Source organism: Physeter macrocephalus, chromosome 8 (genome assembly GCF_002837175.3).
Source record: "Physeter macrocephalus isolate SW-GA chromosome 8, ASM283717v5, whole genome shotgun sequence".
Taxonomy (NCBI): Eukaryota; Metazoa; Chordata; class Mammalia; order Artiodactyla; family Physeteridae; genus Physeter; species Physeter macrocephalus.
The window spans coordinates 64,789,104-64,812,857 of NC_041221.1; the positions used below are offsets into that span (position 1 = coordinate 64,789,104).

At 36.8% G+C, this 23,754-nt stretch overlaps 1 protein-coding gene across 1 annotated transcript in view; it reads left to right on the forward strand.

Moving 5' to 3' along the window:
• The window catches only part of NDUFAF2 (NADH:ubiquinone oxidoreductase complex assembly factor 2), a 196,070-nt gene that overhangs the window by 151,567 nt on the left and 20,749 nt on the right, over nt 1-23,754 (forward strand). Inside the window, exon 5 of the mRNA XM_055086889.1 lies at nt 3,027-3,067. Within this exon, the coding sequence (XP_054942864.1) occupies nt 3,027-3,067 (41 nt within the window). The remainder of the gene's footprint in view (nt 1-3,026; nt 3,068-23,754) is intronic.

Sequence of the window (23,754 nt, forward strand, 5' to 3'; positions counted from 1 at the left end):
TTTTATTTCCATTTCTCTAGGAGGTGGGTCAAAAAGGATCTTGCTGTGATTTATGTCATAGTGTTCTGCCTATGTTTTCCTCTAAGAGTTTGATAGTGTCTGGCCTTACATTTAGGTCTTTAATCCATTTGGAGTTTACTTTTGTGTATGGTGTTAGGGAGTGTTCTAATTTCATTCTTTTACATGTAGCTGTCCAGTTTTCCCAGCACCACTTATTGAAAAGGCTGGGGCTACTCTTTGTTGCGGTGCGTGGGCTTCTCATCGCGCTGGCTTCTCTTGTTGTGGAGCACAGGCTCTTGGCGCACGGGCTTCAGTAGTTGTGGCACACGGGCTCTGTAGTTGTGGCTCACGGGCTCTAGAGTACAGGCTGAGGAGTTGTGGCACAGCTCTGTGGCATGTGGGATCTTCCTGGACCAGAGCTCAAACCCATATCCCCTGTATTGCCAGGTGGATTCTTAACCACTGCACCACCAGGGAAGCTCATGAAAGTGTTTTTGAATCAAGATATATAGTTGTTGCTAAAAAGATTATACTTAACGGTAGCCCTAGCACAGGGGTTAGCAAACTTTTTACTTAAAGGGCCGGATGGCAAATATTTTAGGCTTTGTGGGCCATATGGTCTTTGTTACAGCTGTTCAACTCTGCCATTGTAGCCCACATTATAATAGATAATATGTAAATAAATAAGTGTGACTGTGTTCCAATAAAACATTATTTACAGAGGCTGAAATTTTAATTCTATTTAATTTTCATGTATCATGAAATATTGTTCTTTGTTGGTTATTTTTTTCAGCCATTAAAACAAAAAACAAGCCATGGGCTGAATGTTGCTTGCAGGCTATAGTTTGACAACCCCTGCCATAGCAGTTGATTTTTCTGAATTAACTTTCTAATCCAAATTAGAACTGAAGATTTATTGCTTAAAACCTTTTAGAGATATATGACTCATGGTGAATTATTTTAAAAGAAGTCTCTTTCCTGGGGAAAAAAAATGCCCATAAACTTAGACAAGTACCCCTTATTTTGACCATAAGGAGGCAGTTGAAAACTTCCATAAACCACTTATTTCCTTGATCGTACAGAGGAATCTTTCTGTTGCTAAGCTGGGTTTTCTAATACAGGTCAAAATCCCATTACAATGAATATTTTTATAGTGGAAGTATTTTACAGTGGAAGTATTCATTCAACAACTGTATTTAAGTACCTACTCTTTCGAGGCATTTAGGTGGTAGAAAAATAAATCTCCCGTGGATGCATCCTGCCTTTGACAACCTTCCAGCCTAACAAGAAATATAAAGTTTGTGCAAGTTGTGGCTAGAAATGGACCAAATAGAGCTGGAAGCTAATAAGAAGAGGATGCAGAAAAGAATAACAGAGATAGAAGTTCAGAAACAGAAATAGAGAAGGCAAAACACTGGGTCTGTATTGAAAATACACGTATGGGGTCAGTGCAAGAGAGAACAAAGTAGGGAGAAATAACTCATCACAGGCCCACAGTTGAATGTTGCTCTTTGTACCCCCACAATCATTCATTACTGGGCTTGTCATGAGGACAGGTCCCGCTGCTATTCCTTGGATGACAGAAGGCAGGCTAGCAGAGCTAGCCTGTCAGAAGAAAAGGTGGCTGGTGAATGGGCAGAGCTCAGATTTTAGAGCCGGTTCAACCAGCATTTGATTCTCAGACTGTTACTTGCTAAATATGTGAGTTTCGGCAAATTGCTTAATCTTCAGTTTCCCAATCTGTAAAATGGAGTGAATCTTATTTTTTGACATGTAGTCAGTGTTGTGACTTGTTCCTCTACCTAATTTAGTGTTCTTTGCTTGTTGCTTATAAACTTTGAGAAACTGCTTAGTAGAGCATGGATGGTTTTTGGATCCAGAGACAGGGTCAGATCTGGATTCAAATTCCACCATTACTACTTAATGTATAAATTTGGGAATGTCATCGAATTTCTCTATAAAATAAGCATATTCATGATTTTGTAACGAAGATTGAATTAACTAAAGTGATAAAATTGTAGTTTCTACTTTTCAAAGACTATATTCCTTAGTGTGTTTTCTCACAGTTTCCTATATGTCCTCATAGGCCAAGCAGGTTTTGTTGATCTTTGCTTTTTTGAGTCTGTTATAAAAAAAAATACATGTTTACTGAATAATAGTGATAGTGATAACTTAGACTTGCATGTTTACTCTATGCCAGACTCTGAGCTAAGAATTTATATATACTATTTCATATAATTTTCACAATGTAGATACTAAAATCTAGATACTAGTATTATAATTTTACAGATGGGAAATCTGATGCTTAGAAAATTAAATAACTTGCCTCAGGTAACACAGCTAGTAAGTACTTAAGTTGGGATTTGAACCCCCAAAATCTGCCTCTGCTCTGCTAAGTGTACTATAACATGTCTTCATGTGATTCTGATACACTTCTCTAGAGGCAGTTGCCCCACTCCCTTCCTATTGCTAAAGTATCTAGCACAGTGCCCAGTGTCCAGTAGGCACTTCACAAATACGGGCTCTTTCTACTCTGCCTCTCATCTCCCAAATGTTGGAGCTAAGATACCAACCATACGAGATAGACTGCTTGCTAGAACAGGCTAGAAGAGAAATCTCTGTAAATGAAAACTTTTCTACATCCATTCTTTTACATATTGAGCCATAATTGGTTCACATTTCCAGGATAATATAACTTTAATATTGCCTTGAAGTTTACTGTATTATGATTTGGCCTATATGCCATATATACCCTAAATTGAATTCAGATGATTATGGGGTATGATTTTAGTTATGAAACTATCCCCTCTATATCCTCCCCACACTTAAGTATTTCTTATGACACAAATTATTACCTAATATGTTTCTTTTCTGTGCCCCCTTTACTAGTATATATGCTACAGGAGGGAACTCATGTGCCTAAAACAATATATAACAGGTGCTTAATATGTATTTGTTTCATGCATGAATAAATAAAATGTGCAAATTATAGAAAACTTACATTTAAATATTATTTTTCTTTCTAGCTTGGATCAGGAAAACAAGAAAGACTCCACCTACTATGGAGGTAAGAATACACAAGGAAAATATTCAAATATGTGTTTACAATGCTGTGCTTCTCAACTGGGAGTTTGTACTCTCAGGGATACGTGAAGCCTCTAAAATATATGTGATGCCACCTCTCCAAAGCATTAATTTTACTCCATAGAAAATAATTTCAAACATTTTTATAATAAAATAAATGCACAAATTATGGGATGTAACAAAATCCATATAAAATTTTAAATGAAATAATAAAAATTTAAAACAAAATAAAAACACTTTAGAGAATGTTTGGACTTATAGCAGCTTGCATCAGGTCATTTCCCTGTCCCCTGGGAGTTCTCTGTTCTGATACAGATACTTTGGTGGAAAAGTTTGAGAAACACTAAATATCTTGGTCCTCTCCAAATCATGCTCTGCTTATTTTGCCCTTAATTTTATATAAAACATAAAATTTTATAATTTTATGTAAATTTAACACCATCTAGTATCTGAAGAAACTTACTACAATTAGCATGTAATATGTAACACTCGGTAACTAATAGTTGAACTTTTATTTAAAACTTAAAAACATAGGGAATTCCCTGGCAGTCCAGTGGTTAGGACTCCGCACTTTCACTGCCCAGGTTCAATCCCTAGTTGGGGAACTAAGATCCTGCAAACCATGTGGAGCGGCCACAAACAAAAAAAAAAACTTTAGAAACATAGTTTGGGTAGGATGCAGAGTAAAAAGCATAGCAATGCTGTGGTATTTGTGTTTTTAAAACATGATTATTTCATAATTTTTATTTTAAAACAATAGCATAAAATGTTCTAAAGTTAGTTTGTAAGAAATAAATGTATTTCATAAAAGGGAAGTTTTCAAATTCATTAATATACTACCTATTCCTTTTTTTCTGCTACTGAGGACTCCTCTTTTCCCTCCCCTATTCCCTCACTACTACAACCCTGCTGACAATGTAAATGGGCTCCAATACTCAGGCCACACTTTTTAAGAGGTGGGATACTCCAGGGCAGAATTTATGATGACCTATAAATTGGCATACCTATCTTTACTTGTTCCATTCCTCCTGGCATGACCCCATCAAGGTGTGTCTGCCTGGGGTCTGAGTGAGCACATCTCTAAGCCTATTTCTAGCTTTGTATGTTGCTTCTACCTTGACCTTGTCCTACTCTTCTCAGACCCTTTTTTCTAATATCAGTGAACCTTGGAATAAAAGCGAAAAAAAGTCAATGTGATCCAATATTCAGAAGTATCCCCTGTGGTTTCCAGTGGTAGGATGGATCAGGGAGCCCTTCTGATTCCCCTTCTCTGGGCCATAATAAGAGCTACTGTTCTCAGAGAAAAAGGTGTTTCTTCTATCCTCCAGACTTTGAAAGCCTTCTTCCATGGAAACATTGCTACTTGCAAAGTGATTAGATGGAGGCAACTGCAATAATCAGGCCTAAGGCACTACTCCTATAAATGTTAGGTAATCTCAGTATCTCAGACAAGCTCCAGTCAGAACAGTGAGACCAAGTCATTCCCTCCATGGTGCTCACATTCTTGAATATCTAAAAAGGATCCCTCTGTTGCCTCTTTTCTAATGTACTGTTAATCACATCGTTCTTTATGCTCTTCTATACCTCCCAACAGACACACACATACACACACACACACACATAAAAAAAATGCACACGCCCTTTTCTCTCCCTCCTGACCCTTTCCATTGTGTTTCAGGAATTTCCGTTTCTTTATTAGCAAATTACCCTTCACCTTTAATATTGTCCTAGGAACTTTCTCTACCACAGAGCCTCAAGTAAAATCTGTGTCTAAAAGATAGTGAATCTCTTTTTTCCTTGAGGTGAATTGTGCTCATTTTCCTACAACCCATAGAAAGGAAGTGGGACCGATTGCTCCTACCTTCCCCCAGTCAGTTCCAAAATATTATTCCATTTTGTGAGCCCAAGAGAGTGTGGTACCTTTGCAATCCAAGTAGATTTCTCTCGACCTGTTCATCATTTTTATCTTTGCTAACCTCTAGGGCACTCTCCCACACTGATGGCAGAGATTAGAATCAGACTTGCGGTTTTTTCCCGTCAGAGTCTTCCCAAGTTTTAGCCATTTACTTCTTTGACTTCATCCACACCAGTATCCCTACTTCAATAAACAAACACTTCCATAGCCACACCTTAGTTCGTGTCATCCCCAAACATCATTCTATCACTAAAACTTATCAACTCTTCAATCCCAGATTTTACATATATCATGTTAAGAGGGAGGAAAAACCTATTTACTGTAAAAATAAGTCATGTATACAGAAGACCACAAGAATTAAATGTATTGTTTAATAGGTTTTTATAAGGCAAATTCCACCCAAGTCAGGAAACAGAACTTTGCCAGCTACTCATGTGCCCGATCTCAATAAAACCTCCTTTCTCCCCACAAAAGCAACCCTGAACCTGACTTTTATAGTAATTGTTTACTCACATGTTTAAATAATCTTCTCAGGCAAATGTACACTATAGTTTAGACTTGCCCATTTTGTAAAAACTTCATATTTGTTTTTTTTTTCTTTTTTTTTAAATTTGTTTTTAAATTTATTTATTTTTGGCTGCATTGGGTCCTCGTTGCTGCGCGCAGGCTTTCTCTAGTTACGTGAGCGGGGGCTACTCTTTGTTGCAGTGCACGGGCTTCTCACTGTGGTGGCCTCTCTTGTTGTGGAGCACAGGCTTCAGTAGTTGTGGCACGCGGGCTCTAGAGCACAAGCTCAGTAGTTGTGGCACACTGGCTTAGTTGCTCTGCGGCATGTGGGATCCTCCTGGACCAGGGCTCGAACCTGTGTCCCCTGCACTGGCAGGCAGACTCCTAACCACTGTGCCACCAGGGAAGTCCCTCATATTTGTTTTAAATCTCTTTCAGTTTATATGTTCTTCCTCCATCACTTCTATTTCCTTACAAATTTATCTGTTGAAAAGCCCAGCCCATTTGACTTAAAGAGTTTGCCACAGTCTAGATTTTGCTGATCTTATGCTCTCTGTGTAATTCAACATGTTCCCCTGCTCCTCTGTCTTTCTTCCACATTGGCAGCTGGATCCAGAAGCTAGATATTGATGTTTGATCTTTTTGTCAAGAATGTAGAAAATGTTTGGCAAGACTACAGGAGAGCATTATGTCTGGTTGTCCTTCTTTTTGTGATCTTTGTAATTGCTCATGCTTAATACCTATATCAATTCATTTGAAACAACCTCCTATTCTTGCATATCTGTTGAAACTAGTTTGTTTTCAAGATGCTACCAGTAATTTGAGTTCTCTACTTTTTTTCAAATCTCTTAGTGAACTCCCACCCCCAAATAGACTTCTGCCCATATCACCTGTAGACTATGGCTGAAGGTTAGCCAGTAGCAATTAGAATACCATTTACAATAGCATGAGAAAGCATAAAATACCCTGATATAAATTAAGCAAATATATGCGACATGTAGACTTTAAAAAAAAAAAATTTTATTTATTTATTTATTTATGTGTATGTATGTATGTATGTATGTATATATGTCTGTGTTGGGTCTTCATTGCTGTACGAGGGCTTTCCCTAGTTGTGACGAGCAGGGGCTACTCTTTGTTGTGGTGTGCAGGCTTCTCATTGCAGTGGCTTCTCTTATTGCGGAGCATGGGCTCTAAGCACGCGGGCTTCAGTAGTTGTGACACGTGAGCAGTTGTGGCACACGGGCTTAGCTGCTCCATGGCATCTTCCCGGACCACGGCTTGAACCCGTGTCCCTTCCATTGGCAGGCGGATTCTTAACCACTGCACCACCAGGGAAGTCCCAAGACATGTAGACTTAAAACTATAAAACATTGGTGAGAGAAATTAAAGAAGACCTAAATTAATGGGGAGAAATACCTCTTCATGGATTGGAATATTCAATATTGCTAAGATGTTAGCTCTCCCAAACTGATTCACAGCAGTAATTCTTTTTTTTTTTTTTCTGGCCGCACAACCTGTGGGATCTTAGTTCCCCAACCAGGGATCGAACCCGTGCCCCCTGCAGTGGAAGTGTGGAGTCTTAACCACCGGACCGTCAGGGAAGTCCCTCACAGCAGTAATTCTTACGCTTTGTCATGCACCAGTTACAGGGAGGGCTTGTTAAAACACAGATTGCAAGGCCTTATTCCCAGAGTTTTTGATACACAAGGTCTGAGGTAAAGCCTGAATATTTGCATTCATAACAAGTGTCCTGGTGATGGTAACGCTGCTGGGCCAGAGCCCTTACTTTGTGAACCACTATCTATAGACTCAATCAAATAAAAATCCAGTTAAAATCCCATTAGACTTGTTTTGGTAGAAATCAACATGCTGATTCTAAAATATATATGGAAATGCAAAGGACCTAGAATAACTGAAAGTAATCATGAAAAAGGAGACGACAATTACAGGATTTATGCTGCCTGGCTTTAAGACTTACTCTAGGGGGCTTCCCTGGTGGCGCAGTGGTTGCACGTCTGCCTGCCGATTCAGGGAAACCGGGTTCGCGCCCCGGTCTGGGAGGATCCCACATGCTGCGGAGCGGCTGGGCCCGTGAGCCATGGCCGCTGAGCCTGCGTGTCCGGAGCCTGTGCTCCGCAACGGGAGAGGCCACAACAGAGGGAGGCCCGCATACCACAAAAAAAAAAAAAAAAAAAAAAAAGACTTACTCTAAAACTATAATAATTAAGAAAGTGTGGGGACTCTTCTGGCAGTCCAGTGCTTAAGACTTCGCCTTACAATGCAGGGGGTGCAGGTTCGATCCCCGGTCAGGGAGCTAAGATCCCACATGCCTCGGGACCAAAAAACCAAAAAGTAAAATAAAATAAAATAAAACAGAAGCAATATTGTAACAAATTCAATAAAGACTTTAAAAATGGTACACACCAAAAAAAATATTAAAAAAAAAAGACAGTGTGGTACTGGCATAAGGATATATAAACAAATAAATGGAAAAGAATAGAGAGTTTAGAAATAGTATACAGCCAGTTGGTTTTTGGCAGTAACACCAAAGGAACACAATTAGGAATGGAAAGTCTTCATAACAAGTGGTGCTAGAGTAACTTAATATCCATATGGAAAAAGCTGAACCTTGATCCCTACCTCACATCATACACAAATATTAATTAAAGATGGATCATAGACTAAACATAAAAGCTAAAACTATAATGCTTCTACAAAAAGACATAGTGGAATATCTTCGCAACTTCGGGGTAGACAGGAGACAGAAAGCACTATCCATAAAGGAAAAACATTGGTAAATTGAACCTAATCAAAATTAAGAGAATAAACATATGGACACCAAGGGGGGAAAGGGGAGGTGGGATGAATTGGGAGATTGGGATTGACATGTATACACTATTGATACTATGTATAAAATAGATAACCAGTGAGAACCTACTGTATAGCTCAGGGAACTCGGTCCTCTGCGGTGACCTAAATGGGAAGGAAATCTAACAAAGAGGGCAGATATATATATCTGATTCACTTTGCTCTACAGTAGAAACCAACGTGACATTGTAAAGCAACTATACTCCAATAAAAAATAATTATAAAAACAAACAAAAAACTAATGCTCATCAAAAGATAACATTAGGAAAGCAACAGACTGGGAGAAAATAATCACAGTACATGTATCTGACAAAGGACTTGTATCCAGACTATATAAAGAACACTTCAACTCAATGATAAAAGACAGAGCTAATAAAAATGGGGTGAAAATCTTGAATTGGCTTTAATAAGATTCAAGAATGGCCAGTAAGCATATGAAAAGATACTTAACATCACTAGTCACCATAATGGGATACCACCACACATCTATGAAAATGGCTAAAATTTAGAAGATTGACAATAACCATAACTAGAGCAACCGTAAACATTCATATATAACCATACCGTGCTGATTGGTGTGAAAATGATATAACCATGTTCAAAACTGACAGTTTCTTATAAAGTCAAACATACACCTATCCTCTAACTCAACAGTTTCTCTCCTGGCCACCTTGAAGGCTGAAGGAATAAATTTTTAGGCACGCTTCTTGGGAAGCTCTGGCCAAAAGATCTAGTTCCTTGAAATTCCATTTAAGCCTCCTGCCCTGCCCAACTTTCTATCTTTCCTCCTTATATTTGTTATACCCATCCTACTTTCCAAGGCACTCCTTGCTGTTTCTCAAGCTGAATATCTTCTTTCTCTCCCATCAGCAGGATACTTCTGCTCATGCTTACTTCTGTTTAAAAGGCCCTTTAAAATTCTGTGATACTTTCCTTAACTTTTTTCCCAACTTCTTAACTCATAGAGTTAGTCACTTCTTTCTTGATGTAGCTACACTGCCTTGTGCACTTATATAACCCTTTGAGTTCAGTATTATAATTACTTGTTTTATTTGTCCATCTTGCTGACTATATTGTGGGCTATATGGCACAGGGATTATGTCTTATTCATTTATATGTCAGACGCACCTAACACAGAACCTGATTCATTATTAGTTAGATAGGCTTTTATTGACAGACTTGAAAATCTCAATGCCATGTAAGTATATTACATGGTTTGTATGACAGAGTTTGAATTTCCAGCAACCAACTATAAAATAACCCTGAGAAACTGAACATATTTTGAAATTGAGCATTACTTGTACTTTTTTCATGAAAATTCAGTTTTACTGCAGGTTGCCAATATAGTTCAACACCTGTTCATCAGTTCAGTACAAGTTGAATTAACATTTCACAAAATTAATGAAGTAGACTTTTCCTAGTCTTGACTCTATCCCATTAGAAGCCATATGCAGCACGTATTCTGAAATATTGCTTCTCCTTTCATCCTGACAAGACAGTAGGAAACAAAGTTTTCTGTTTGAAAAAGTAAATAAATGTACTGCCAAGTATTGACAAAATGCATGACTCAGTAACAGGTTTACAGACAGTAGAAGAAATTCATAATATTAGAGCTCACTCACTTCATTTTTAATACATATGCTCCATGAAAGAGGAAGAGGAAATTCTAGAAATCAGTAGAGGATGGAGTTGGGTGGTGATACTGTAGTCAAAGGAGAGGTTAGGGCAGCTAGGTAGGACCATACTGCACAGCACCTTGTTTACTTGACCATGTTCTCAGATCTGGGCTGGAGGCTCCAAAGACTCATTTTTTGTCCACGTCCAAGGTGATTTGGCTCTAAAAGATATCACAGTTACTAAAACACAAGAGAGTTTGAAAGTGTTGCCAGAATTCCAGTATATTAATTTATAGTAAGAAATTAAGTTGGCATAGGAAAAAAACAGTAGGATATCTGGTGAGTGTGGCATTAGGATAAGGGAAGTTAAGTAGTAAAATAAATGTTTAATTGCATCCAGCCTAAAATCACCTGTTGTGTCCATCTCACAATAGGGATTGTCTAACCCATAGGAATGGAAATATTTAAATAGAATTGACCACAATTCCCAATATCTGTCTTTATCCTAGGAATAGCCTTATGGTTTGGAATAGAAAAAAATTGCCACATGCATATTAAGGTTTTTGCTCCCATGAACAGTGTTTTTATGGATTGCCAGCATTTGTTTCTATGATTATCCTTTTTTTTCTACTACTCCTTTCTGATTGACCTGTTATTTCTTTTGCTATTACACTAGTTATATTATGGTCAAATGTTGCTGGCCCTGCAGCCCTTCATTTGCTTTACTCTTTTCATTTCTCTGCCCTGGCCTATAATGTGTTGATCTTGCAGTTTAACTTTCAGAAAAGAATCTTATTTCTGAATTTCTGAAGCCCATTTCATTGTTGTCTCTAAGTGACTGACATTTATTGAGTGAGTTCTCTGTGCCTAGTATTATTAGTTCATTTTATAAGTTACAGTATTGAAATGTCATAAAATTGACGTTTTGCATATATAATCCTATTTTCATACTGACTTAAATGGGGAGTGTATGTTCTTATGGAAAAATAGACCGCTACCCCAAACCTCACAATCTCACTTTTGGGAATATAGTGGAATTGGATAAGAAAATTGTAACATGTTCATACACTGCATTAAAACATCATTCATTAAAAATGAATGAACTAGGGCTTCCCTGGTGGCAGTGGTTGAGAATCCGCCTCCCGATGCGGGGGACACGGGTCCGTGCCCCGGTCCGGGAAGATCCCACATGCCGCGGAGCGGCTGAGCCTGTGAGCCATGGCCGCTGAGCCTGCGCGTCCGGAGCCTGTGCTCCGCAAAGGGAGAGGCCACAACAGTGAGAGGCCTGCGTACAGCAAAAAAAAAAAAAAAAGAATGAACTAGAGCTGCCTGTATCAACATGGATAAATCTCAGAAACATAATATTGAGTAAAAAGAGCAAGTTGCAGAAGATTTCGTACAACATGATACCATTTATATAAAATTTGAAGGCAGGGAAAGAAAAAGGAATTTCAAGTAAAGTTAGTCAGTTAAACACATGAGTATACTTTCTCTTTTTGAGCCTAATGAAAACGGCAGTAAAGGGGGTTGCTTTTAAAAGCATAAGGTCAAAGAAAAATTGAAGAGGCAAACGCAGCAACAATGTTTTGGAAGCTGGAAAGCAGATGAGCAATGTTAACAAATTTAGCAAAACTGAGGAGTATGACCCCTAATCTAGCAGAAGAGAAAGCTTAGAAGAAATCCAGTTTAAACCACAGAACCCCAGAATACTCAGTAATTGGCAGTGCCAGGAAACTGAAAGTGGAGTTGAGGCTGGTGCTAAAAACAGTAACCTGATTGAAAATCTATTTAAGAAGCAATTAGATATTAACCAATAAATGTAGAAGAAATAACAGAGTTGGAAAAACACCATTTTTCAGCTGTCATTGTGATAATCGATTCAGGGGAAAATCATTAGTGGATACTAAAACCATTGGATCAAATTTTGTTGGGGAACAGGGTATTTACATGGTCTCAAGGTATCTCCCTGAGGATTACTTATTAATTACAAAGGGGAAGAAAAAGTAACTTTATAGTGGGCAAATCTGGCCATACCACCGTAACCAGCTAGTCAGAAGTGCCAAGTAGAACAGCCTTGATGTCATGTTTGCCTCTTTGTATGATGCACTGAAAGTAAGACATCATTCATGTAGTATTTTTTTAAATGCACAGACTTAATCTAATCACGAGGAAGTAACCAGAAAACTTCATGAAACACCAGGCCAGTCATATCAGTGTAATGAACGACAAAGAAAGACTAATCAACCTGATGACCAAATATGACACGTGATCCTGAATTGAGGGAAAACCTTAGCTATAAAGGACAGAATTGGGGTATTTTTAAAAATTTGAACAAGAACTATATATTAAATAATAGCATTGTATCAATGTTAAATCTCCTGAAGAAAAAGAAAAGGACATTGTTAAAAGTCCCTTTGTGAAAGTCTGAAAACCAGGCAACTTTTCTACCCAGTTGAAACCTGGAGGTTTATTCATGCAAAGGGAAAACAGTACAGACTGTTTTCCAGACATATTTGAGGGAAGAGGTACATTCGGAAAAATAGAGGGATTAAATGAACACATATATACTGAACATATCAAGTTGAATTATAGATAAGTATGTGGAAAATGAACAGACTTCATTTGTTATCTCCAAAAAAGTAAACCTTGGGTAGAAGGAAAAATAATTTTAGTATACAGATAACTCACTTGCTGATAGTGTTTACTCATAATAATATAAATATTGAATATTGATTTACAACTATATTGAGTGTATGCGATGGGATAAATCCTCGTTTTCAATAATGAGAAGTTAACATACAGTGCTTGAAACTGAATAATAAAGAATGATAATATAAGAATGTTATGGAAGAGTTGGGGCAAAGTCTGTTTGATAGCTGTCAGACACTTTTGTGGCTCCCTGGTTTGGCCTGTACCATACATATCAGCTAAAAGAATATAAAGTAGTTGCTTCTGGGGAGAGGGAAATAATATTTTCATAATAAGCCTTTTACAATGATGTGTGCTTACAAACTATGTGAATATATAACTTTAATTTAAAGAAAAGAATTTGAAAAAACACATACACAGTGCCGTAGATGAGGGGTAGCCAAGTATTTCTTTAGAGCACCTGATAGTAAATATTTTGGCCATTGTGAGACAATCTCTGTTGCAACTATTTAACTTTGCCGTTTTACTGTGAAAGCACTTATGGACAATATGTAAACCAGTGAGTGTGGCTGTGCCCTATATAACTTTGTATACAAAACAAGTGGCAGCTGAATCCTAGTTTGCTAACCCCAGCTGTTGATCAGTGGTTTTCAAATTGGGATACCTGTACCCTGGGTACACAGAGACTTCCTGTGGGATATACAGGTATGAATAGCTTTAAAGCAATTAATTTCCATATTCTCTCTTTCCATATGTAGTCCTTCCTAAAAAATGATCTGCCTGAGAACTCTTTCTGGTCTGCCAGTTCTCCATTCTGACTTTTTTCATAATCATCTGTCTTTCAAAAGAAAAGCTTACTTCTTGTCCATCCTAAATCTTACTATGGTGCGTTGCCTTGGGGTTTAAAAATCAGGGCAGCGAACAAAGAGACTATCGGAGAGTCTCTCCTGAGAGAGAGTCCCTTGAGAACAAAACAGAGAAAGCTTCAATAAAAATTATTGAAAGGGGCAACACATTGTCATCCAGGTGACAAACTCATAGTAAGGCTCCATGCCTTATAGTTTCTCTGTCTACCTAGCTAGGTAGCTATACATTTATCTATCTTAAAATTAAAATTCACAAGTGAGAAAGTTGTCATGGGGACACATAATAACACATTTATTTGAATTAAGTTAGAATTTTTCTGAGAGTAGGTTGAATTTGGGTGATTGCATTTGACAATGAGGACTGGCTTTGCCAATTAAGTTATATAGTTATATTTTCGGTAAATTGAATAAACTAAACTGCAGCTCCAAGGCTTTGACAAAAACATATTTAAAGCATGCATTTGATATGCAGTAAACTGGAAAATACATCCTTTGCCATTATTTAAGTGTCAACTTAAATATGCAAGGCAGTACATAGTTTTTAAAAGTCTTAGGACATAAGTATGTAAAAAATTTTTTTAAATCACTATGTTTTGTTTATTGATATATAAAGATGTAGTGAAAGTATAAAAACATACATGAATAAGTAGGTATTACTTCTGGGGAAGGAGAGTGTAGATGGGGGCTCACAGCATTTTATTGGTCATGTCTGTAGTGTTTTTTTTCTTAAGTTGGATGGTGGTCATATCTGTAGTGTTTTCTTTCTTAAGTTGGTCATATTTGTAGTGTTTTATTTCTTAAGTTGGATGGTGGGCACATGAGTGTATATTATATTATTAGCTATATTTATTTATATACATGAAATAGTTCATTTTAAAAGAATACAATGAAACCTCGTAATCATATATTTTAAGAGAACATGTTGGATCCCTGATAGAAAAATAAGATATTCAGAATAAACTGAAAAATGAAGTCCTTGAAATTCTGAAATACCAAAAGCACTTAAGGAATTACATAGCAATATGAGTAAGAAATAATCAGTGTGGTTTAGGTTTTGGAATTCCTTTTTAAAGACTTAATGCATATATAGCTTTATTGTTCATTCAGTTATTTATCAAGCATCTAGTATGTGCTTAATAGGTAGTATAATTTCTTTGTAGACATATGTTGTACATAACAACTTGTCCTAGATATCTTAACACTGTTAAATTATGTGTAAACTGCTTTTAGTATCATCTTTCTTCCTCTGTGACACTGAATTAGTCTGATTCTTTACAGTTGCAAGGAAAAAACATTCACATATTGCCTTCAGAAATTGGATCTTATTGCAAGTTTACACAGGAGCATTATATCTTTGGTGATACAGTCATTTTGAGATCTTTGGTTTCCAGGATTGGAAAGGATATATCCTGAGCTTGATCAACGTACCATTCTTTATTTACCTACTAGCATTTCTGCCTCCCCAAAGGAAAAGTTGTGGTTGAATGGGTTTACCACCATCCACAATGAAAGGTCCCTGTTGGGCCGAGTTTTATGCCAATCTATTGACCTCTTTTATACCTAACTCATTTGTGGCTGCCTTTAAACAGACGAAGAAGCAGGCTTGTCCCCGTTCGGGAGTACCTGAAGCCCAGAAATTTATACCTGCCAGTGTAATTCTTGGGTACTTTTGTGACTCTCTGGCTTGGCCTATACACTATGACCTTATTTGATTTTTTTTCCTTTGTTTTATTAAAAAATTTATATAACAGTAATATTTAATAGAAATAATAAATTACCCAAATTCTATGGCTGGCTGCACAATTCTTAACTTTAACAAGTTAATTTACCCATGTATACATCGGCAAATAATTGTAATTTTGGTATGTTTGTTGTTTTGTATTCTGATGTTTTCGTTTCACTGTCATAATAAAGGAATTTTAAAAAGCACTTGAAACACAATAGCATAACACATAGTTGCTTTTTCTATGTACCTTCTTTGGTATTGACCTCTAGCTTTGTAAAAACTGAGAAAATATGAAATTTGCCATGCTTCTCTAGAAAAATGTGGTAAGAAATGAAAGTGAATCGTCTTGAGTGTTTTGAACTCCTCAGAGTCTATACTTGTAACCATAAGCTAGTGAGCCTCCCTATCTATAGGTATTTATTTATTAATTGTGCAACACATTTTTAGGCTAGTTTATGTTGTAAATCTTTTTAGTTTTCAAAACACTGAGTTTAGGTGGGTCTTACTAAAAAGTCGTATCTCAAATTTCAAGCATCCCACCTTTCTCGGTCTGAAAGGATTGCTTCTTATATACTTCTGTACAAAGCTGAGGTCTGAGTTTGGCCTTAGTTTTGGCACATATTTTCTACTATTTTGACCTTTATCTGACTTTTAAAGCAGAATGTAAAAGTTTTTTATTTTAAGTTGTATATAAATAAAGTGCTATTATTCATTATTTTTAGATATACGTGTGGTCAGGTTCTTCTGAGATTCATCATAACCTACTGGATGCATATTTTAAAGTGTACAGAATTAGTCCTGAATAGTTAACCTTCTGATTCATATCATCAGTCACTAAGACAAGCCCCATTTAGGTTTTAAAACTGGATTTACATCCAGAGTGAAAAAGGTTAATAGAGTTAAAATGAGATTAGGGGGTTTTTTTGTTTTTGTTTTTTTGTTTTTTATCCATACTTTTTCTCAGTTATCTCACCAAAACAATTTCTTGTAATTTTCTTCTTATTCATTATTGTGCTATTCTTCATAATCTAAATTTTAGAAAAATAAATTGCTGCTGATCACTTTTATCAGATGTAATTTGATTTACTCCCTGAAGAGCAAAGGGTGTGAGTGCCACATTTAGCACCCCAACTTTTAAGACTCCCACCTAAGGAATGGGCCCCCCAAACACATAGCTCTTAAAGCCAATGGGGCTTGTATCCATGAGACCCACAAGGCTACAGCAAACAAAGAAGCAGTCGTTAATGGACCGGAGTACTCACCACAGCTGTGCAGAGAGAGAAGGTAGAAATGCCCATTTCCCTGAAAGGGGCCCATCTGCATACTTTGAAAGCTGCTGCCTGTGGGTCAGGCTTCTAATTTAGCACACTGTCTAGGGGATGGCTGCAATCCTCCCTGGACACCAGGAAAACCAGCGGACATCTCCCCACCTTCTCCCTCTAGACCACTCCAAGTTGCTGGTATCTCCCTGCACAAAGCTTGTACATGCACCTGGTGCCCCAGCTTTTGCATCAGCTACCCAAAGGGACAGGTCACTGGATCACTTGGCTCAGTAGACACTGGGGCTTGCATTTATGAGCCCCACAGGACTATAGCATACAAAGAAGCAGCTCTTAACGGGCAGAGGAGCACCCGTCTCTCCCCACCCTGCCTCCCACAGCTATATACATGGGCCCAGCACAGAGGAAACAGGCAAAAATACCCAACTACCAGTTTCTCCCTGGAAGAAGCTTAACTACATACTTTCGAAGCTGCTGCCTGAGGGTTCAGCTTCCAGCCATCCTCCATCTAGGTGCTCAATACAATTCTGCCTTTTGGGACACTGATGGGTCTTGACACACTCTCAACTATTGGGAGCCAGTAAGATTAAAGAAGGTGGCTTGGACAATCACAGAGCTTTGAGAGACAACCAGGAGCTCAGGCTGTGCTGATTGATGAGGTTCATCTTATACATGAGACCACTGTGTCAAGACCAGGAGAGGTGGCTGTTTTATCTAATAAGCAGACACCAACACAGAGATTCAAGGAAAATGAAGAAACAGAGGAATATGTTCCAACCAAAAGAACAAGGTTAAGTAACCAAGAACAGATCTTAATGAGATGCAGATAAGTGATTTACCTGACAGAGAGTTCAAAATAACAGTCATAAAGATGCTCACCAAAGTCAGGAGAGCAGTGCATAACAAAGTGAGAATTTCAACAAAGAGACAAAATATAAACAAGTACTAAACAGAAATCAAAAAGCTGAAGAATACAATAATTGAACTGAAAAATTCAATAGAAGTGTTTAACAGCAGACCAGATCAAGTGGAAGAAAGGATCAGTGAACTTGAATACAGGCCAGTGGAATTCTTTCAATCAGAGGAGCAAAAAGAAAATAGAATGAAAAAAAGTGAAGCGAATTTAAGGGACTTGTGGGACACCATGATGAAGACCAGTATACACTTTATAGGCATCCCAGAAGGAGAAGAGACAAAGGGGCAGAAAGCTTATTTAAAGAAATAATGGCTGAAAAGTCCCTAACCTGGGGAAAGAAACAAATCCAGATCCAGGAAGCCCTGAGAGTTCCAAATATAAGGAATCCAAAGAGACCCACACCAAGACACATTATAATTAAATTGTCAAAAGTTAAAGACAAGGAGAGGATCTTGAAAGCAACAAGGGAAAAGCAACTTGTTACATGTAAGGGAACCCCCATAAGACTATGAGAAATTTTGCAGGCTAGAGTGGATTGTCATGGTATATTCAAAATGCTGTAAGAAAAAAATTGCCAAGAACTCTACTCAGCAAAGTTGTCCTTCAGAATTGAAGGAGAGATATAATGGGTTTTCCAGACAAACAAAAGCTGAAGGAGTTTATCACCACTCTATGGGCCTTAAAAGAAATGTTAAAGGTAGTTGTTCAAGCTGAAATGAAAAGATATTAATTAGTAACAGGAAAACATGAAAATATAAAACCACTGATAAAAGTAAATACATAGTTAAAATCAGAATACACTCATGTTGTAATAGTAGTGTGTAAATCACTTGTAACTCTAGTGTGAAGATTAAAGGACAAAAATATTAAAAATAACAATGACTACAATAATTTGTTAATGGTTACCCAATGTAAAAATGTAAATTGTGATATCAAAAACAAAATGTTGAGGGGGAATATAAAAATGTGGAGCTTTGGGCTTCCCTGGTGATGCAGTGGTTGAGAGTCCGCCTGCTGATGCAGGGGACGTGGGTTCGTGCCCTGGTCTGGGAAGATCCCACAGGCCATGGAGCGGCTGGGCCCGTGAGCCATGGCCGCTGAGCCTGCGTGTCTGGAGCCTGTGCTCCGCAACGGGAGAGGCCACAACAGTGAGAGGCCCGCGTACTGCAAAAAAAAATAAATAAATAAATGTGGAGCTTTTGTATGTGTGTGAAGTTGTCAGCTTAAAACAGACTGTTATAAATATGTTTTATGTAAGCATAAAATATAAGATGTTTTATGGTCACCACAGAGCAAAACCTATGATAGATATATGAAAGATCAAGGGAAAGGAATCAAAGCATAACATTACAGAAAAATCATCAGAATACAAAGGAGGATAGCAAGAGAAAAACAAAGGAATTACAAAACAACCTGAAAACAATGAACAAAATAGCAACAGTAAGTTCATAATTATCAATAATTACTTTAAATGTAAACAGACTAAATTCTCCAATCAAAAGACATATGGTAGAGTGGCTGCCATATGGTATGAACTACCATACGACCCAGCAGTCCCACTTGTGGGTATCTATCCAAAGGAAATGAAAACCTTATCTCAAAGGGATATTTGTAGTTACATGTTCATTGCATCATTATTCACAATAGCCACTTAGGAGACAACTTAAGTGTCCATCATTGGGTGAGTGGATCAAGAAAATATGGTATATATGCACAACGGAATATTATTCAGCCATGAGAAAGAAGTAAATCCTGTCATTTGCAACAAAATATATGAACCTTCAGGATATTATGCTAAGTAAAATAAGCCAGACAGAGAAAGACAAATGCTGCATAGTATAACTTATATGTGAAATATTTTTAAAAAAGAAAGGAAAGAAAAGAAAAGTCAAACTCATAGAAACAGAGAATATTGGTTGCCAGGGCCTGAGGGATGTGAGAAATAGGGAGAGGCGGGTAAAAAAATACCAACTTTCAACTGTAAGATGAATAAGCTCTGAGGTTTTAATGTGTAACATGCTGACTATAGTTTATTCAGTATGTTTTGTATAATGGAACTATGCTAAGAAAGTAGAACTTAAATGTTCTCACAAAAAGAAAAATTAAATATTTGAGATGGTGGATGTGTTCATTAACTCAGTTGGGGGAATCTTCTCACAATATATATGCATATCAAATCATGTTGTACACCTTAAATATGTTACAATTTACATTTGTCAGTTACACCTCAATAAAGCTGAAATTTTTTTTTTTTTTTTTTTTTTTTTTTTGTGGTACACGGGCCTCTCACTGTTGTGGCCTCTCCTGTTGAGGAGCACAGGTTCCAGACGCACAGGCTCAGCGGCCATGGCTCACAGGCCCAGCCGTTCCGCAGCATGTGGAATCTTCCCTCACCGGGGCACGAACCCGTGTCCCCTGCATCGGCAGGCGGACTCTCAACCACTGCACCACCAGGGAAGCCCTGAAAATATTTTAATTTAACAAATGCAAGGAATCTAAATAACTAACAACAAAAAATTAATTGAATATTTTTAAAAAGCTTGTTGCTAGTTGTATATTAGCTATGAGAGTTTATATATTTAAAATTTAGAAGTGACTAGTTTCATTTGTTATGGGCCAGTTCTTCTGCCTTTGATCTTAGATAGCCTTAAAGCCTGGTTACAATGATAATAAATAACCAACACATTATAAAATAGTATTACAAATCAATGCATTTTGCACTAAGTGTGCCCCAAATCCTGTGCCTCTAATCATATCATTAGCTTAGAAATTTGTATACTAAAAGCCAAAATACAGTAGTACTAAAAGAAAGTTCCATTTCTGATGGAAGAGTAGAAGTGCTTTTTAAAATAAATGCCACAAATTTAGGTATTTGCTTAACTTAATCTCTTTTTTATTAAAAAATGTTTTTCATTTATTTGTACTTACTTTTATTGCATTAAAAATTGCTTTTTATCTTTAAAGTATGGAGTTCTTGATATGCAGTAATAAGGTTTAAATGTTTTCTGAATTGCACAATTGGTGAAATCTTAAATAGGAAAATAAAGTATTTTGTCCTGTCTTCTTTTAAAGTATTTCTAGTTCTATAATTATTTGTTTTGACAGTCTCTCTTCTTAAGACAGGGAAAAGGTATAATTTACTGAGGACTAATAAGCATAAGGGTTCAGTAATTGTCTCCCCCACAAAATCAGACTAATTGCATTATCTGTGGTCACCAAATTACATGACAGTTTATCATAAAAACATTTCCTTTCATATGTGTTTGTTGAAAATAACCTCACTAACAAGATTTTCTATTGAATTATTTCCAAATTTTTATCACCAGATGGATATTTTTGCCAAGAAATTTACATTGCATAGTAATTTAAATGGAATAATTATAAAAAGTCATGGCATATTATCACACTAGAGTAGTACTTGTTAACAAAATTCATTTGTGTCTTGGAAAATGCATGTAGTAAGTACAGTGATATATTCAGTGAAAGTTAATATATTATGTAATCAACATAATATCACAGTTGCCTCTCAATTTAAGAAACAAAAGTAAATGATAATCATAGAATGTAAATACTATTAACCTATACTGTGAAAATAGAACCCAGCTTTTGTTCAACTTAAATTTCTATTAGACTTGTGAATCCTAATATACAGGTATTCTTGAAAAACTCCTAGATAGGAACTTTACTAATTCCTGCCACAATTAAAAGATATTTTAGTCTAAAAGGAAAGAAACATTCTTAAGAATTATCATTAAAAACTATCCATCTAACCTGAGTATCATAGAGTTTTTTCTTTCCAGAATGAAAGGATCCAACCCTCATATCTTTGAAGTGAACTCTTTTGTCTAGCAAGTGGCAAAACATCCTACCCTAACCTTCAGTCTGTGTCCTTATGAACTGATACTGTTCAAAGAATTGACTGTCACTGTTGCTGAAGCTTGTGCCTAAATACCTGAAAGAAACTAAGTTTACAAGTTCCTAACTTTTGGAGTGCTCTGGCATCACAACACTTCTCCTTTTTGTAATATGGTGTGTATTCATTTTTGAAAGTGAATTCTAGTGATAGGTTTTGAAACCATCAAAAATTCTTCAAATACGGGATGTGGATGCACTCTTGACTGTCATAAAAACAATATTGCAAGTTCTTGAATCAGAAGAATTTCCTCAAAGATCACATATAACTTGCCTGACTCAGTAGCTACAGTTGCCATATTATTCCATTGTTAATAGAACTTATACTATAGTGGGGAAAACAGACATGTAGCAAATACCAAAAATGGACCATTACAGATTGTAAACAGAGCTCTGAGGGAAAAAGCAAAGATTCTAAGAATACAGAGACAGCTTTCTTTAAATGAGATGTTTAGGGAAGCTACTCTGTGGAGGTTATATTTAAGCTGAGACCTGAAGGATAAAAAAGAACAAGCAAGACAAAGAGTGAGTGGCATGACAGCTAGGCCAGATACTATAATGAAAAGATTGACAAATTTGACAGCATAAGAAATTTTTACTTTTTCATTAAAAAATTCTAGACAAGGTTAGAGGCAAACCAAAGATAGGGTGTGGGTAGTAGCTTTTAAACACAGTACAGATAAGGACTTTTCTTTTTTTTTGTATTGACAAATTTGTGGGAAAACAGGTATTCTCATTCACTGTAGGTACAGATGTAAGTTGATGTTGACTCTTTAGAAATCAGTTTTCCACATAAAGTTGGCCCTCCATATCCATGGGTTTTGCGTCCATGGATTCAACCAACCATGATCTGCTGTTGGTTGAATTCACAGATGCGAAACCCTTGGATACGGAAGACCAACTGTAAGAGGCTTGAGCATCTGAGATTTTGGTGTCTGCAGGGATCCTGGAACCAAACCTCCCCAGATATCGAGGGACAACTATATATGGGAACCTTTTGATGTAGTAGTTTTGGTGTGAGAAGGTATCCTGAGGAATGATTGAAAAGTGTGTAAAATTTTATACAAGAATGTTGTTTGTAGTATTGTAAAATGTGAAGCATCCTAAACATCAGTCTATAGGGGACTAAATGAATAAATTATGTTATCTCTATACAATGGAATACGAGCTACTATGCAGCCATTAAGAAGGATAATGTACACAGTGGAGGGAACCATCAACAAAAGGAAAAAGCAACCCACTGAGTGGGAGAAGATATTTGCAAATGATATGTCTGATAAGGGGTTAATATTTAAAATATGTAAAGAACTCATACAACTCAATATCTCCCCCAAAAAAATGGATTAAGAAATGAGCAGAGGACCTGAATAGGCATTTCCCAAAGAAGAGATACAGATGGCCAACCCACACATGAAAAGGTACTCAACATCACTAGTCATCAAGGAAATGCAAATAATGCAAATCAAACCCACAAGATATCACCACACACCTGTCAGAATGGCAGTTATCAAAAAAGACAACAAATAAGAAGTATTGGCAGGGATGTGGAAAAAGGGGAAGCCTTATGCACTGTGCGTGGGAATGTAAATTGGTGCAGCCACTATGGATAACAATATAGAGTCTCCTAAAAAAATTAAAAATAGAAGTACCATATGATCCAGCAGTTCCACTGCTTGTTATTTATTTGAATAAAACCAAAGCACTAATTCAAAAAGATATATGCACCCCAGTGTTCAGTGCAGCCAAGGTAGTGAAAAAAGTCCATCCAAAAACAACGGAGTACACATTCTTCTCAACTGCTCATGGAACATTCTCCAGGGTAGATCATATCTTGGGTCAGAAATCAAGCCTTGATCAATTTGAGAATATTGAAATCGTATCAAGTTTGTTTTCCGACCACAATGCTATAAGACTAGATATCAATTACAGGAAGAAATCTGTAAAAAATACAAACATATGGAGGCTAAACAGTACACTACTTAATAACCAAGAGATCACTGAAGAAATCAAAGAGGAAATAAAAAAATACCTAGAAACAAATGATAATGAAAACACGATGACCCAAAACCTATTGGAAACAGCAAAAGCAGTTCTAAGAGGGAAGTTTACAGCAATACACTTCTACCTTAAGAAACAAGAAACATCTCAAATAAACAATCTAACCTTACACCTAAAGCAATTAGAGAAAGAAGAACAAAAAAACCCAAAGTTAGCAGAAGGAAAGAAATCATAAAGATCAGATCAGAAATAAATGAAAAAAAATTAAGGAAACGGTAGCAAAGATCAGTAAAACTAAAAGCTGCTTCTTTGAGAAGATAAACAAAATTGATAAACCATTAGCCAGACTCATCAAGAAAAAAAGGGAGAAGACTCAACCCAATAGAATTAGAAATGAAAACGGAGAAGGAACAA